The sequence below is a fragment of the Hyperoodon ampullatus genome, assembly GCF_949752795.1.
Source record: "Hyperoodon ampullatus genome assembly, chromosome: 4".
NCBI lineage: Eukaryota > Metazoa > Chordata > Mammalia > Artiodactyla > Ziphiidae > Hyperoodon > Hyperoodon ampullatus.
The window spans coordinates 116,342,129-116,359,521 of NC_136917.1; the positions used below are offsets into that span (position 1 = coordinate 116,342,129).

The 17,393-nt window shown below is 36.5% G+C and overlaps 1 protein-coding gene across 5 annotated transcripts in view; it reads right to left on the reverse strand.

Moving 5' to 3' along the window:
* Positions 1-6,633, reverse strand: part of POLK (DNA polymerase kappa) — a gene marked incomplete at its 3' end in the record, with an annotated part of 47,185 nt that extends 40,552 nt beyond the window's left edge. For 3 of the 5 annotated variants that reach the window (XM_079703439.1, XM_079703440.1, XM_079703438.1), the window contains exon 1: positions 6,484-6,608. In XM_079703439.1, coding sequence (XP_079559565.1) covers positions 6,484-6,537 — 54 coding nt within the window. In that variant the 5' untranslated portion in view covers positions 6,538-6,608. Of the gene's footprint in view, positions 1-6,483 lie in introns of all 5 variants that reach the window. The other 2 variants (XM_079703437.1, XM_079703436.1) reach the window with 1 other exon arrangement.
* Positions 6,634-17,393: the final 10,760 nt, after the last annotated feature.

The window sequence follows — 17,393 nt, forward strand, 5'->3', positions numbered from 1 at the left end:
CAGAAGGGGGAGCTCTCATGCCCTTTGATGATAGTAGAAAGCAAGACAAAGAAGACTCCTTTTCTGGCAAGAACTCAGCCAATGAAAAGTCAGGGACTCTGTTTACTATACCCTTGTCAACTTCCTTTCCCCTTATTGGAAAGAGTTTTCCTCTCCAGGTTTGCTGGGGACTTGCATTTGGCTTGCCATGGTTGCAGACCTTGAACTGCAATTTTCCGCTGATCTTGAATAAACCCATTTTTTTAGTGGAGAAATAACTGGCAGTCTAGTTGTTTTAGGTAAACAGTACTTTAACAAATTTAATGTTAGCCATTAAATAAAATGTAGAAAATAACTTCTAGAAAATCATCCGTCATTCCATCACTGAACATACTATCTATTTATAAGGTGGATGGACATTTAATTATTTTCACTTTTTGGCTATTACGAAAAACGCTGCAATGAACAATTGTGTACACATTTTGTGTGGACACATGTTTTCATCTTCCTTGGATATGTACCTAGGAGTGGAATCTCTGCGTTATATGGTAACTCCATGCTAAACCTTCTGAGGAACTGCCAAACTGTTTTCCAAAGTGGCAAAACCATTTTACAAACCTACTAGCAATGTATGAGGGTACCAATTTCTCTATATCCTTGCAACATCTGTTACTGTCTATCTTATTTTTAAAATTAATTAATTAATTAATTTATGGCTGCGTTGGGTCTTCGTTGCTGTGCGTGGGCTTTCTCTAGTCGCAGCGAGCAGGAGCTACTCTTTGTTGCGGTGTGCAGGCTTCTCATCGCGGTGGCTTCTCTTGTTGCAGAGTGTGGGCTTCAGTAGTTGTGGCACGTGGTCTCAGTAGTTGTGGCACACAGGCTTAGTTGCTCCATGGCATGTGGATCTTCCCAGACCAGGGATGGAACCTGTGTCCCCTACATTGGCAGGCAGACTCTTAACCACTGTGCCACCAGGGAAGTCCTGTCTTATTTATTACAGCCATTCTAGGGTATAATACTATGAATGGCATCTCATTGTGGTTTTAATTTGCCTTTTTCTAATGACTAATGTTGAACATCTTCTCATGTGCTTATGAGCCATTCTTATATCTTCCTTAGTGAAATGTCTATTTATATCTTTTGCACATTTTTTGATTGGGTTGTCTTCTTATTTTGCAAATATTTTACCCTAGTATGTTGCTTATCTTTGTTTTTTTTTTTTTTTTTTTTTTTTGCGGTACGTGGGCCTCTCACTGTTGTGGCCTCTCCCGTTGCGGAGCACAGGCTCCGGACGCGCAGGCTCAGCGGCCATGGCTCTCGGGCCTAGCCGCTCCGCGGCATGTGGGATCTTCCCGGACTGGGGCACGAACCCATGTCCCCTGCATCGGCAGGCGGACTCTCAACCACTGTGCCACCAGGGAAGTCCTATCTTTGTATTTTTTTTTTTTTTTTTTTTTTGTGGTATGCGGGCCTCTCACTGTTGTGGCCTCTCCCGTTGCGGAGCACAGGCTCCGGATGCGCAGGCTCAGCAGCCATGGCTCACGGGCCCAGCCGCTCCGCGGCATATGGGATCCTCCCAGACCGGGGCACGAACCCGTATCCCCTGCATCGGCAGGCGGACTCTCAACCACTGCGCCACCAGGGAGGCCCTATCTTTGTATTTTTTAATGGTATCTTCTGAAGTACAAACATTTTGAAATTTGATGAGGCCCTATTTGTCAACTTTTTCTTTTACTGACTGTGCTTTCAGTGCTGTATCCAAGAAATGTTTGCCTAACCAAAGATCTCAAAGATTTTCTCCCGTCTTCTAAAAGGTTTATTTCTTTAGTTCTTACATTTAAGTCAATTTTGAGTTAATTTTCAGTGTATGGTGTGAGTTAAGGGTCTAATAAGTTCATCTTTTTTGCATGTGGATATCCAGTTGTTCCAGTATCATGTGCTGAACAGACTATCCTTTTGCCTTGGTACAAATATCAATAAACTATAAACATTTATTTCTAGACTCTCAATTCTGCTCCATTGTTCTATATGTCTAGCCTCATGGCAGTAGCACATTGTCTTGATAACTGTAGCTTTATAGTAAGTTTTGAAATAGGAAAGTCAGACCCCCATGCTTGTTCCTTTTTACAATTGTTTTGATTATTTTAGGTGTTTCTGATTTCCATATAAATTTTAAAATCTGTTTGTCAATTTCTGCAGAAAAAAAAAAGCCACTGGAATTTTGATGAGGGAAGTACACTGAATCAACAGATCAATTTGGGGAGAATTGCCTTCTTAACCGTATGGAATCTTCTCATCCTTGAATAGCCATATGTCTCCATTTTTTAGGTCATTATCTTCCCTCACCAAGTTTTTGTAATTTTCAGGGTACAATTGTTGCACTCCTGAAATTCCTTAAGACTTTCTATATACTAGATCATGTCACCTGTGAACAGATAGTTTTAGTTCTTTGTTTCCAATCTTGATGCTTTTTATTTCTTTTAATTGCCTGACAGCACTGGCTAAAATGTTCAGAACTAGGTTGAAAAGAACAGGTGAGATTGGGCATCCTTGCCTTGTTCCTGATTTTCGGGCAAAAGTGTTTAGTCTTTCACCATAAAGTATAGTGACAACTATAGGGTTTTTTGCTTTTTGATTTTTTTGTTTTTTGTTTTTTAATTTTTATTGGGGTGTATAGGTTTTTATAGATGTCCTTTTTAGGTTGCAGAAGTTCCCTTCTATTTCAAGTTTATTAAGAGTTTTTAGCATGAATGGGTATAGGATTTTGTCAGGTATGATTTTTCTGCATCTATTGACATGACCATGTGTTTTTTGCCCTTAATTCTATTAACATGGTATAGTACATTAATTGATTTTTGGAGGCTAAACCAACCTTGCATTCTTAGGATAAATCCCATTTGGTCATGCTACATAATCTTAATATATTGTTGGATCCAGTTTGCTAATATTTTGATGAGGACTTCTACATTTATAAAGATCTATAATCTTCTGCTTGTTTGACTTTAGTATTAAGGGGATACAGGCCTCATAGAAAGAGTTGGGGGGCTTCCCTGGTGGCGCAGTGGTTGAGAGTCCGCCTGCCGATGCAGGGGACGCGGGTTCGTGCCCCGGTCTGGGAGGATCCCACATGCCGCGGAGCGGCTAGGCCCGTGAGCCATGGCTACTGGGCCTGCGCGTCCAGAGCCTGTGCTCCGCAACGGGAGAGGCCACAGCAGTGAGAAGCCCACGTAATGCAAAAAAAAAAAAAAAAAAAAAAAAGAAAGAGTTGGGAAGTGTTCCATCCTTCTTTATTTTTTGGAAGAACTTATGGAGTATTGGTATTATTTCTCCTTTAAATGTCAAATAAAATTCACCAGTGAATACCCAGAGAAAACCATAATTCAAAAAGACACATGCACCCCAATGTTCATTGCAGCACTATTTACAATAGCCAGGTCATGGAAGCAACCTAAATACCCACTGACAGACGAATGGATAAAGAAGATGTGGTACATATATACAATGTAATATTACTCAGCCATAAAAAGGAACGAAATTGGGTCATTTGTTGAGACGTGGATGGATCTAGAGACTGTCATACAGAGTGAGGTAAGTCAGAAAAACATATATCGTATATTAATGCATGTATGTGGAACCTAGAAAAATGGTACAGATGAACTGGTATGCAGGGCAGAAATTGAGACACAGATGTAGAGAACAAATGTATGGACACCAAGCGGGGAAAGCGGCGGGGTGGTGGTGGTGGTGTGATGAATTGGGCGATTGGGATTGACAGGTATACACTGATGTGTATAAAATGGATGACTAATAAGAACCTGCTGTATTAAAAAAAAAAAATCACCAGTGAAGACATCCTGACCTGATCTCTTTTTTTTCTTTGGGCGGGGGGAGATTTTTAATTACTAATTTAATTTCTTTCCTTTTTACAGGTCTATTTAGATTTTCTGTATCTTCTTAAGTCAGTTTTGGAAAATTGTGAATGTCTAGAAATTTGTCCAATTTATTGGGATTTGTTTTAAAATACTCTACTTTCCACCTCCAAAATTCAGTACGGAGAGGTAAGTGAGAAAGATGAAACAATATTTGTAAAAATGTTGATAACTGCTGATGCTGGGTGATGATTACCTGGGATTCACTATACTATTCTAATTTTGGGTATGTTTAAAATTTTCTGATAAAAGTTTTTAAAAAGTAAATTGCTATGGAGTGGCAAGAATTAGAAAATTTCAATTTAAGAAAGATATTTCAGATAAACTCACCCCTCCTCCCTACTAGAGGAATATATATTATATAAAATATACAAATATATTAATATATAAAATACATAAGTATCTATTCTATGATTGATACATATTAATATCATACAAAATTTATATGGAAGAGCAAAGAATCAAGAATACCTAAGATACTCTTGTAAAAGAACAAAGGCCAAAAAAAGAGAACTTGTTCCAACAGATATCAAGACTTTAAAGTACTGTATTTAAGATCATGTTGTATAGTGCAAGAACAGACAAATAATCTACCAGAACAGTAGAAAGCACTGCAGATCAGTAGGAAAGGATGGACTATTTAGTAAATGGTACTGAGACATGGGGAAGAAAGAGGGAAGATCTGATAGGGACATCTAAGATAACTTAAATATTCTATTTCTTAACTTGAAAACTAGGATCATAGGCTTTACTCTTTGTCTTTTAAAAATTGTTATGATGAAAATTTCAAAGAAGTCTGAAACAGAAAAACATAGAGATTGCTATAATAAATAATATATAAAACTACCACTGAGATTTAACAACTGTTAACATTTTGCTTGATTTCCTTCAATGATTTTTTAAGTGAACTGTTTTAAAGAAAATTACAGATATAATGACATTTAGCTATTCTATAGAGTATTTTAGCATGTATCTTTAAAAATAAGGCCATTTTCCATAATAATATGTAATCATAATAACATTTCATAACTAATAAAATTAACAATAATTCCTTAATATTATCTAGTATCCTCCCTATATTCAAATTCCTGTAAATGTTCCAAATGTATTTGTTCCAACCAGTATCCAACCCATATGTTATATTTCCTTATTTCATCTCTTAATTATCTTTTATTGATACTTTTAAAATTGTATCTACATTTTATATGCTTAAAAAATTATTTTTCCCTCAACTCTTTATTTTAGAATTTCCAAATATTCAAGAGTTGAAAGAATAGTACAATGAACACCTATATGTCCTCACCTAGATTGACCAATTGTTGATATCCTGCTACATTCGGTTTCTCTCCCAACTTTTATGTGTGCTTGTGTGCGCACACACACACATACACACACACACTCACCCTCTCTTTCTCTCTCCACCCTCTTTTTTTGGCTAAACCATTTGAGAGTAAGTTGGTGCAGTTATCAGCATGCATTTGCTAAGAATAAGGATATTCTCTTAAATTTTACACCTTTCTGCATGGATATTTCATAATACATAAATGAAACCCCCCAAATGGTAGAAAAAAACCATTAAAGAACTCTTTTATGATCTTGGAGAAAGTCATATGTAGTTAACTAATTCAAGTACATAAAAAGAAGCAAACAAAAAACTACTGCACAGGACTAAACTACCATGAGCAAAGTCAAAAGGTAAACAATAATCCAATGGAAAATTGTGCAAAGGGTAAGAAGAGACAGTGTGTAAAAAATACACATGTAAGTGGCTTTTAAACATATGAAAAAGATGTACAATCTCACTTTTCAATAAGAGAAATATAAATTAATGCAACCCTGTGTTACCAGAGACCGGCAAATCCAGAAGTATAGTAACACACTATGTTGGTATGGTTGCAGCATGGTAAAACATAGTCTCACATATTGGCAGTGGAAATGTAAATTGATACAACTACTATGGAGGCCAATTACACAATTAATTAAAAACTGCACATGCATATATCCTTTCATGCTATATGTATTTGGTGGAATAATTCCACTTCTGGGAATCTCTCCTATAGTTATATTTGCACATATGTAAAGTTATGAAATACAAGCTTATTCACTGTAGTATTGTTTGTAAAAATGAAAGACTAGAAATGACTTATTATATGTCCATCCATAAAGATTCTGACTAGTTCAATAAAGTATAGTATATCCACATATGCAGGCATAAAAAAGAATGAAGATCTCTAGTTTCTTATACAGAAAGACTTCAAAGATATATTAACTGAAATAAAAACAAAAAACCCACAATTGTACTATTCTCCTATTGGGGTGAAAAAAAAAGGGTGAAAAAGAAGATATACGTTATTTTGCTTTAACATGCATACTATGTGCATGTGAAGTAGAAAACTGGATGGCAAAAGCAACAGAAGAGAAGGGAAATTATTCTATATGCATTGTAGCTTAATAACTTTATATATTAAAATATTAAAAATTATAATTAAAAGGATATTTAAAACACTAATTTTCTTTTAAACAGAAAGTTAAAAAGTTACTAAATTAAAGATATTGAAAGAAAAAAGAAACATACCTTTGTGGCTTCCATTATAATTTTGTTAATTTTCTCTTTATCTAATCCTTCCATTCCGGCTTTATTATCATTAAGTCCCACCCTTAGCAGAAGATCATCTTTGTAATTGTCATTCTTCTCCTTTGTGCTGTTATTCTTCTCCTCTGTGCTATCCATGGTGTAAACTTAAAGTAAAAAAAAAAAAGTTAAAGTTAAAATGGCTTTTTTGGGAGAGGGGTGGACATTTAAAAGTTAAAATGATATAGAAATCAGCAAAATAAAAATGACAGTTAAGATTTTTTGGTTATGGAGAAATAATTATTACTCAGATTTTAAAATTATTATCCCAAGATTATCATACTCTTGGAGGGAAGAAAGGAATCAACATTTCCTGCCAACCTGTGCTAGCCACTATGCTTGGTGCTTTACACGTGAATTTTACACAGCAGCCCTGAAAGGTAGAGATAAATAGAAAAGAAACCTAAGTTTTAGAACATGCCTAGCGACACAAATTTGATAATAAGTGACAACATCTGTGTCCGACAGTTCATGTTTTTCCCATATTAATACACTGTAAAAGAAATAAATACAAAATAACACTTTCCCTGCCTAACATTAAGATCAAAAACATTTATTACCTACTGTTTGCAGAGTTCCATTCTTAAATCAGTGAAAAAATATAGGAAGAAATATCTATCCACTTCCAGGAAATCATTACATTTTACAATGTTATGTCACTTCTAAGGTTGATTTCAAATAATAATTCTTTAGTGTCTTTATATAATTCTTTATAATTTACCTTCACATACATTCACTTTTAAAAACAATTATTACAACCATGCAAAATAGACTTGCTCATTCTCATGTTAGGGAGAAAGAAATTTGAATTTCAGGAAGGTTAAATGAATTGCCCATCACAATGGGTAATTATGATAATAATTGATAATAAGCAATTATGATAATTATCTGATAATATGCAAAAGAACTAGGATTTCAATCCAAGTCTTCTTACTCCAAGTCTAAAGCAGCTACCATGACATCACAGCTGCCCCCAATTTGGAGTTCACTTATACTACAAATAAATGGCCAGGTGAATAGCTGCCATGAATCTACAACAAATTATGGCAGTGATTTGCATGATTTACAGAGGGTTCACTTATTCTACTCTGCCTTGAGGACCTTCCCTCCCCACCACTCCCCTCCTCTTCCCTTCCCTTCTTTTCTTTTCTTTCTATTTAACATCCATCACCATATATAGTTTTTTTTTTCGCGTGATGAGAACTTTTAAGATCTACACTCTTAGCAACTTTCAAGTATACAATACAGTATTATTAACTATAGTCACCATGCTGTACATCTCCATGACTTATTTTATAATTGAAAGTTTATACCTTTTGACTCCCTTTACCTATTTCCCCCATCCCCCTACCCCTCATCCCTCCCATCCACGCCCCATCCCTGCCACTGGCAACCACCAATCTGTTCTCTGTGAGTTGTTTTTTGTTTTTGTTTTTAGATTCCACATATAAGTAAGATCATACGGTATTTGAATTTCTCTGACTTATTTCACTTAGATAATGCCCTCAATAGGACCTTTTCTTGATAGCTGCTTCCATTTTTGACACCAGCGAAGAATAAAATAAATTATGGAAGGAAATTTTAATACTGTGATTATTAGTGACAGTTCCATTAGAACAAAAAAGTGTATAACACAGTAGTTCTCAAACTTTGTGACACATTAGAGGGATGTCTGGAGGGATCTTAAAACTCTGGATGCCCAGGTTGTATCCCATACCAAATAAATCAGAAATTCTGGGAGTAGGAGCCAGATACCAGTATTTTTAAGAGATGCCCAGATAATTCCAGTGTGCCCCAAAGTATTGGAACCACTAGTGATGTTGTTTCTAGGTACCTAAGGGAATATAGGTTGATCTTCTGTTCTTATCATTTGAATTTTTTTCTCTTCAGCTTTCATATTCAGCCTAATATTATCCTGTATTTTGCCTTATGCTTTAGTAATCCAATAATTTCTTTTTCTAGTAAAACAGGTCAATGTAACTCATTCATAATTTCCCCAAACCAACACTACTGAAGAGTGAAGAGGCTAAATGCAGACATCCTACATTTAAGCTGCCTTGTCCTTTAAATGTTAAAATGTACGAAAGGAAAAGAAACAATTATTGAATGCCTACTACTTCACATATAGTATATTACTTAGCCCCAAAACTCTGAGAATTGGTTTTGGTTCTTAATTGGCGAGAAGAACTGGGCTATCAGCAATACTGGCACCAGGCAAAGTTGTGAGATAGGTAAAGTTAGTTTTCATTACCTTGCTGCCTTTTTTTTTTTTTTTTTTTTGGCTGCACTGAGTGGCTTGTGGGGATATTAGTTCCCCGACCAGGGATCAAACCTGGGCCCTTGGCAGTGAGAGCCCGGAGCCCTAACCACTGAACCGCCAGGAAATTCCCACTTTGCTGCCTTGTTGATGCCCCATCACCAGGTAACATATATCCAGTTTCATGGGCACAGACTTACTATCGTCTACATGCTAATGACTTGCAAGTTTACAGCTCTAGTCCAAATGCCTGCCTGACATCTCAAATTTAGCAAGTCTGAAATTGACCTTCTCAATTCTCTGCCTCCATCCCCAAAACCAGCTCTACTTTCAGCCTTCCTCATCTCAGTTGAGGGCAACTCTAATCCCCTCCAATTGGTAATGCAAAAAACCTTGTAGTGATTCCTGACTCTCCTCTTTATCACACCCCACATCCAAACTGTCAGGAAATCCTGTGGGCTCTACTTTCAAAATGCACCCTGAACGTAACCTCCTCTCACTATTTTCACTGCTTTCACACTAGTCTGAACCACCATTATTTCTTGCCTGGATTATTGCAATAGCAATAATCTTAAATAGTCTCTGTTCCTACCCTTGCCCTCCTATAGTCAATTATCAACACAGTAGCCCAACTGATTCTTCTAAATTATGAGTTAGGTCATATCACTCCTCTAATAAAAACTGTACAATGGCACCTCATCTCACTCCAGAATAAAATCCCAAATCTTTACAGAATCTGTATCCCTATTACCTGTTACCTGTCTACCCTCATACCTAACACTCTCCCCCTTGCTCACGGTTTTCCAACTTTGCTGTTCCTCAAATCAGCGAGGCACACTCTGATCTGGAGGCCTTTTGCACTGGCTGTTCCTTCCTCCTCGAGGGTTCTTTGGCCAGATATCCTCTTGTCTAAACCCCCTTATCTCCTTCAAGTCTTGGCTTAAATGTCACCTTCTTAATAAGGGCATATCCTGACTTCCCTATTTAAAATTGTAGCCTGATTATCCCTCCTTCGCCCTCTTTCCAATGCCCCATTGCTTTTCATAGTTTACTTACTTATTATGTATATCATTCCCTAACATAAGTTTACTTACTTATTATGTTTATTGTCTACCTCTCCTGTGAAAATGTAAGTTCCATGAGGGCAGGGAACTTTCTTCCCCACTGATGTATACCAAATGCCTCAAACAGTGCTTGGCACAGAGTAGGTGGTCAATAAACATTTGTTAAATGATCAAACTCAGTTTATATCATTTTCTCATTTTTTTATTCACATAGCAAGTTCACATAATCACATTAAAAGATCGGGAGAAAAACTGCTTTTCTGAAGTTAATTTAAAAATACGTTGTTTTCCCTTATTTCAATATTACATATGTAAGGAAAGTATATGAGCTTAACCACTTTTGATTTTATAAGCCTTATTTTCCTATGATATTTCATGGTTAAATTGGTTTATTAAAGCTTTCAGGACTTCTATTATAATATAAGAATATTTTGAATTTACATATTAGAATGCTAGGCTCCATAAATATTAAAAAATTCTAGCTGGTATTTCTACCTTGGGAAATTAAGTTACTTTGTTAAATTTAATTTGTTTGATTAATATTTTTCAATTATATCTAAATCTAAGAAAAATCAATGGACAAAGGTAATAACATACTAAGTTTTAGCATACTTGGATCTCTATGAGTTCCTTTTGGTACTATCATTTGTGTTACTATGGTGAGTCTGCTTTTGTTGTTATTGGTTAGTATTTCTGTTATTTTCAAATTTCTAAAATTTCTCATTAGCACTGGTTATCTGTATTCTTCCCATTAGCTCTGAATTTCTTTATCTAGAAGTCCACAAATTGAAAGGGGGAGCTTCTAGCAGAGATGATCACGTAATATAACAAAGTATGATAAATTCCATATTTTTGTGGGAAGTGAGATTTAGTACTACTTCAAATGGCTTTGTAAGGACAGCATATAATGGGAGTGCCTAGTATGATGTCTGGTACATGATAAACTCACAATCAATACTTATTATTTATTATTATTATTAAAGTTAAGCCAAATTTCCAGAGCTGTGAAAATCACTAGTCCTACTTTTCTTACGTCGCTCTTTAAGATAAAGAGACTCTAAAAGGGAACAGGGTACACTGTGAGCATCCTTGAGAAAAAGCTAATGTTCACAGATCATATAGATGAATTTTGTTTGTTTTGCTTCCAAAGAAGTATTTGTCCTACGATTACTATGCACTCACATATATAGTCCCAAGGTCTATGAATGGATATAACTGTGACTTATAAACAAAAAAAATTTTTGAGAAAGAGAATAGTCAAACATTTTTATAGTTCAATATTACAGAATACAGTCTGTTAACTTCAATTCAGAAGCTGCACAAACAGTAATGCACAGCTCAAAGGAAAGAACTCTGGGTTCTTATGGTTTAGCATATTGGTTTAAAAGCACATTTTCTCTGAAAATATTCAAATGCTTCCAGTCTGAGTCTACCACTGACTATTCAGGTTACCACTTTAAAAATGTAAGGCCAACCTCTGTTTTGGTGATAGTAAGAAAGGAAAATTAGAATTTTTCAGAAGGAATTCTAAGAAAGAAGTTTTCTGTGGTAGGGTTCCTCCTCCGTATAAAAAGCACACAAGGGCTTCCCTGGTGGTGCAGTGGTTGAGAGTCCGCCTGCCGATGCAGGGGACACGGGTTCGTGCCCCGGTCCGGGAGGATCCCACATGCCGCGGAGCAGCTGGGCCCGTGAGCCATGGCCGCTGAGCCTGCGCGTCCGGAGCCTGCGCGTCCGGAGCCTGTGCTCCGCAACAGGAGAGGCCACAACAGTGAGAGGCCCGCGTACCGCCAAAAAACAAACAAAAAAAAGCGCACAAAACTATGTAAACAGTATCACAAGTGCTTAGCATATTGACCAAAGTCACCTGGAATTAATCTACCAGGAAACAGGTAAAATATACTAAGGGTAACAGAGAGAGAGAAGGAGAGGATCAAGCAGGAGGGGAAGGAAGAGGGGAAAGAGGAGGAGGGAAAACTAAACTATAGCAGGCTCCTAGACAGAGCTTGCTTCCTATTTCTAACATACTGTAAATAACCAAACTCAATAACCACCCCCCCCAGAAAACCTTTATATGTCTTAAGAACAAATATTATTTTTAAATCCCTCAAATGTTCAAATATTTAACGTCTGAACAGATTAAGCACCCAGTACAAAACTTCAGACTGTGATTAAATGTTCTTTTTACAATCTACACTTAAATAGTGAATTAAATGTATCAAATTAAGAATATTACTCTAATTTTAATGTAGTAATTTCCAAATTAATGCCTGACTTAAAGTTTTCTTTTTCATTTTCATTGCTTACAAAAAAGTTTTTTAAATTTTCAAGAAAATTAAAAAATCACAACCCCAAGATTTAACAGATTAATTTGTTAGCATGTTCCTCTCCAATTATTTTACACACACATATGAACATATATACTCAAAACTGCATGCCTACAATTTTTTAAAGAAATTAACATTTAAAAAATAAATTTATTTATTTAATTTATTTTTGGCTGTGTTGGGTCTTCATTGCTGTGCACGGGCTTTCCCTAGTTGCGGTGAGCGGCGGCTACTCTTCGTTGTGTCACACGGGCTTCTCATTGCGGTAGCTTCTCTTGTTGTGCAGCACGGGCTCTAGATACACAGACTTCAGTAGCTGTGGCACACGGGCTCAGTAGTTGTGGCTCGTGGGCTCTAGAGCCCAGGCTCAGTAGTTGTGGCACGCGGGCTTAATTGTTCCGCGGCATGTGGGATCTTCCTGGACCAGGGCTTGAACCTGTATCCCCTGCGTTGGCAGGCTAGCCACTGTGCCACCAGGGAAGTCTCTACAATTTCTATATGATGGGAATTAAAGCACAGAGGCACCTCTGTATTTTTAGCTTTAGCTTTTTATATCTTTGCAAAATAAGATGTACAAAAATTTCAAAATTATTTGAGATAGGATTATCTGCAATATTTAAAAATTTATATGTATCACTGAGAGAAATAACAGAAATAATGTAACCCCACAGATCTTAAACCAAGGGGATGGATGCTAAAAGAAAACTTAAGTTGGGAGTTCCCTGGTGGTCCAGTGGTTAGGACTTGGCGCTTTCACTGCTGTCCCCTGGGTTCAATCCCTGGTTGAGGAACTAAGATCCCGTAAGCCACATGGCTTGGCCAAAAAAACCCTCAACCTTTCACCAAGGATTTAAGGTCTGTTCTTTAAGAGAGAACCATGCATATATTCTCTTCAATTGTATTTTTCTTTCCTGAGTTGCCTATTAATTTAATTTATTTCAAAGATGAATGAGACAGAAGGCAGTCAAAAACCCTACACTCTACATAATTCTACAGATGTATAAAATTCGCACTTAGAGAATAATAAATTGAAATTATCTGCTTCTTAGTACAGAATGAAATATATCCTGATACAAAACACATTAACTAAACATCAGTTCAGGGACTTTCTTGGCAATCCAGTGGTTAAGACTCCACACTTCCAATGCAGGGGGCACAGGTTTGATCCCTGGTTGGGGAACTAAGAGCCCACATGCTGCGTGGTGTGGCCAAAAAAAAAAAAAAAAAAATCAGTTCAAAGGTAAATTCCCAAAGCTCAGTTTATACATTCCTATTCTGATGATGAGTTGCATATTTTGTAAAAAGTCTTCCAGGTTCTTTTTTTTTTTTTTTGGGTGGTACACGGGCCTCTCACTGCTGCGGCCTCTCCTGCTGCAGAGCACAGGCTCCGGACGCGCAGGCCCAGCGGCCATGGCTCACAGGCCCAGCTGCTCCGCGGCATGTGGGATCCTCCCGGACCGGGGCACAAACCCGTGTCCCCTGCGTCGGCAGGCAGACTCTCAACCACTGCGCCACCAGGGAAGCCCTTCCAGGTTCTTTAACAAGGAAAACTTTGTTTATACTCACACAAAGGAGGTAGGCCAAGAGGTTCTTTCATTGGGTATTAGATCAAGTCAGCAAAAATATTTACTTTTGTAGACGTGATACCAAACAGATTAATTATTTTAGTTGAGGTATATAGTAAAGCACACAAACCTTAAGGGATAGTTGAATACATATGGTCTTAGAAAAGGAGGAAAAGGTTCTCTTGTGGTACCATTTTGGGTATTGTAATAATTTTTAAAATTCTACAATCTCAAATGTTACCAATTTAATATAGAATTGCATAAGAAGCCAGGATAATAAGGGAAGGTTACACCACTAGTAGGAAATTTCAACTATTATATTATCACCATACTATCTCCTATATTATTAGAAGGAAAATATTTAATAAAGTCAGAAAGAGTTGTACAGGATATTATTTTATTTTCCTATCCTGGGAAAATGATCACTTCAATTACCTCCTCTGCCAAATGGCTCCAATTTTTTCTGAGCCCTAATCTTGATCCACTGCTGATTTCTTAAATAGCTCTAACAGTCTACAGCAGGAGTTTAAAATATTTTTAGCAACGTAACCCTTTCACATGAAATCTCAAACTTTTCCTTAAATCTTTGTTCTACAAATGCTGTACAGCTCTCTTATAATTTCTTCATATATATTCTATCACTAAAGTAAAAGAATAGGTAGCCTAAAGAAAAGGAAAAGTTAATAATAAGCTTCATTTCTTTGGTTCTCCTGATTCCTTAGAAATACCTGTGTGAACACTGATATATACTGAAATTGTTACCAACTCCAAGACTGAACTAACAGTTTTCAGCTGACAATTGTTTACTATTGATGAATTTTAAAAGATGGTTTCCATAAGAAGTCAGGCTCTAAAAATCATTATTATTATGTTTTCTTCCTGGTCTTATACATGCCTGAAAACCAGAAACAAAAAATTAAACATCCAGAAAATCTGCCAATCATAGGAAAAAAAATTAGTAAGAAGTTGTGATCTTGTAGTAGTTAACCCAAAATGATTTAAAATAAATCCACATGCCTCCCCCCGCCCTAATAAATAAAAAACTCCATAAGTATCTGACTTTTGTTCAGATTATACTCTGTTAAAAGAACTTTGGTTTTAAAAATTAACAACCTATTTGTAAATTATTACTAACATAGTTAGGAAAATACATTTAAATAGACATGACCTAGAAGAGCATCTGATAACAAAGGATCTGGAATTTATATTAAATTAGCAAAAATAATTATTCTTGATAAGATGATCTCTTTCAGGGTTATATGCTATAAATGGGGGGGTAATAATGATTTGGTTTTAGTGATACTAAACTTGTTCTGAAGCATCAAATAACATTAAAGGAAGGTTTGTGAAAGGAGCATAAATTAAAAAACCCTTGTAAAACACTGAGCTAGAATAGTTTATTAAACTATCATCTCTTATACAATAAAAGTCATTTATGTTAACTAATGTTATTAACCCATAAAAGCAAAAGTAGTCCAGACTTACTGATACCTATTTTTTTCATAACTAGATCTAAATATGCTAACTGCTTATTTTAATATTCAGAAGACTTAATAAAAAGAGTTCAGTTCTAAGAGGAATTTTGACAGTGCAAAAAGTATGTGCTTTGGGGACTTCCCTGGTGGCACAGTGGTTAAGAATCTGCCCGCCAGTGCAGGGGACACGAGTTCGAGCCCTGGTCCAGAAAGATCCCACATGCCGTGGAGCAACTAAGCCCGTGCGCCACAACTACTGAGCCTGCACTCTAGAGCCCGTGAGCCACAACTACTGAGCCCACGTGCGACAACTACTGCTGAAGCCCGTGTGCCTAGAGCCCATGCTCCGCAACAAGAGAAGCCACTGCAATGAGAAGCCTGCGCACTGCAATGAGTAGCCCCCACTGGCCGCAACTAAAGAAAGCCCGCTGGGCTTCCCTAGTGGCGCAGTGGTTGAGAGTCCGCCTGCCGATGCAGGGGACACGGGTTCGTGCCCCGGTCTGGGACGATCCCACATGCTGCGGAGCGGCTGGGCCCGTGAGCCATGGCTGCTGAGCCTGTGCGTCCGGAGCCTGTGCTCCGCAACGGGAGAGGCCACAACAGTGAGAGGCCCACATACCGCAAAAAAAAAAAAAAAAAAAAGAGCCCACGCGCAGCAACAAAGACCCAACACAGCCAAATATAAATAAATAAATAAATTTATTTAAAAAAAAAAAAAGAGTATGTGCTTTGAAGCCAGAAAGACCTGGACTGAAACTTAAACTGTGAAACTTAACTAAATTGTGTCTTCTTAGGCAATTTATGAGATTTCAAGGTGTATGAATCTTGGTATTCTGCTCTGCAAAACTTACTTTTCAGGGTTTCTGAGGATTAAATGTGTGATATATATAAGAGCCCACAGCACAGTAAACATATAGTATGCATGCAACAAATGTGGAGTCTCTCCTCTCACTTTCATTCTTACTTATTTCTGTAAAATGTGATGAAGCCTACAGGACTGGCTGTAAATATGAGCCTGTAATCGATTGAGAAATGATAGAAAAATAAGAAAGATCTTCATTACTAAATAAATGACAAGTGAAAAAAATCACACACACACTCTCCCTCATCTCCATACACAAGAAATGTCACCTAACTTTAGGGAAGTTGGAAAGAACAAATGGCACCCACCCTTTGGATCCTGTGGAACTCAGTGAACCAAAAGCCATGAATATTCTTCATGGCTTTTAAGGCTGTACCACTGACATGATCCTAAAATTCAAATCAAGATACCAAGCAATTATAGTTTAGTTTACCTTAAGTGTATGAATATAATATTAAGGTAATCAAGTCTAGACATATTTGAAATTTCAACATTAATACCTAATGTTGAATTCGATCTCATAATGATTAACTTGTATGAATGCACTGTCATGTTTGGCATGACTGATTTAAAAATCACGTATATTACTGTCTAGAATATGTACAGAAATACTTTATATTAATGAAGCTTGACAAATAAATGCATTTTTAATATTTAAAAAAATCACATTAATATACTTGTAAGAATAAATCAAGTTTTCAGAGTAAGGCTTTTAATTAAATTCCAGAATATTCCCAAGACAATCTCTGGAACTCTAGCTTAGAATATGTATATTCTAAAAATGTAAATATCTGCTAAATGCTCACATTAACAAATAATTTTCATCCCTTAATCTAAAAATGCACTTGTATTATATAACCTTCACAGGTAAGCAAGATGTATCTCTGCCTCTGTAGGACACCATAATTTTCTTTAAAAAAGGAAAATGAATCCCTTGCTTTGGTTTCCTTATGGAATTTTTCTTTTTGATTTCCAATCTAATAATCATTGGAAATGTTTCTACCTTCCTTACCAGCCTGAAAGGTTGGGAGTCAAGCAGACTCTGAAAATAGCATCCATTTATTTCAACAGAGATTAGAACCATATAACTTGTTACCTCCTTTACTCAAAGGTTTAGAGCTAAGACTAATAGCAATCTTGTTTTGGGATTTAAAATCTGGCTTCTTGCTATATGATTATAATTATAAACTGTTAAAACAAAGTATTGGTTTTTACTAAAGGGAGAACTTCAATTTATCAGATTTCAGAATTTTAAACCATAATGGCATTAGCATATTTGCAAAACCCACTAAGTTAATATTTTTGC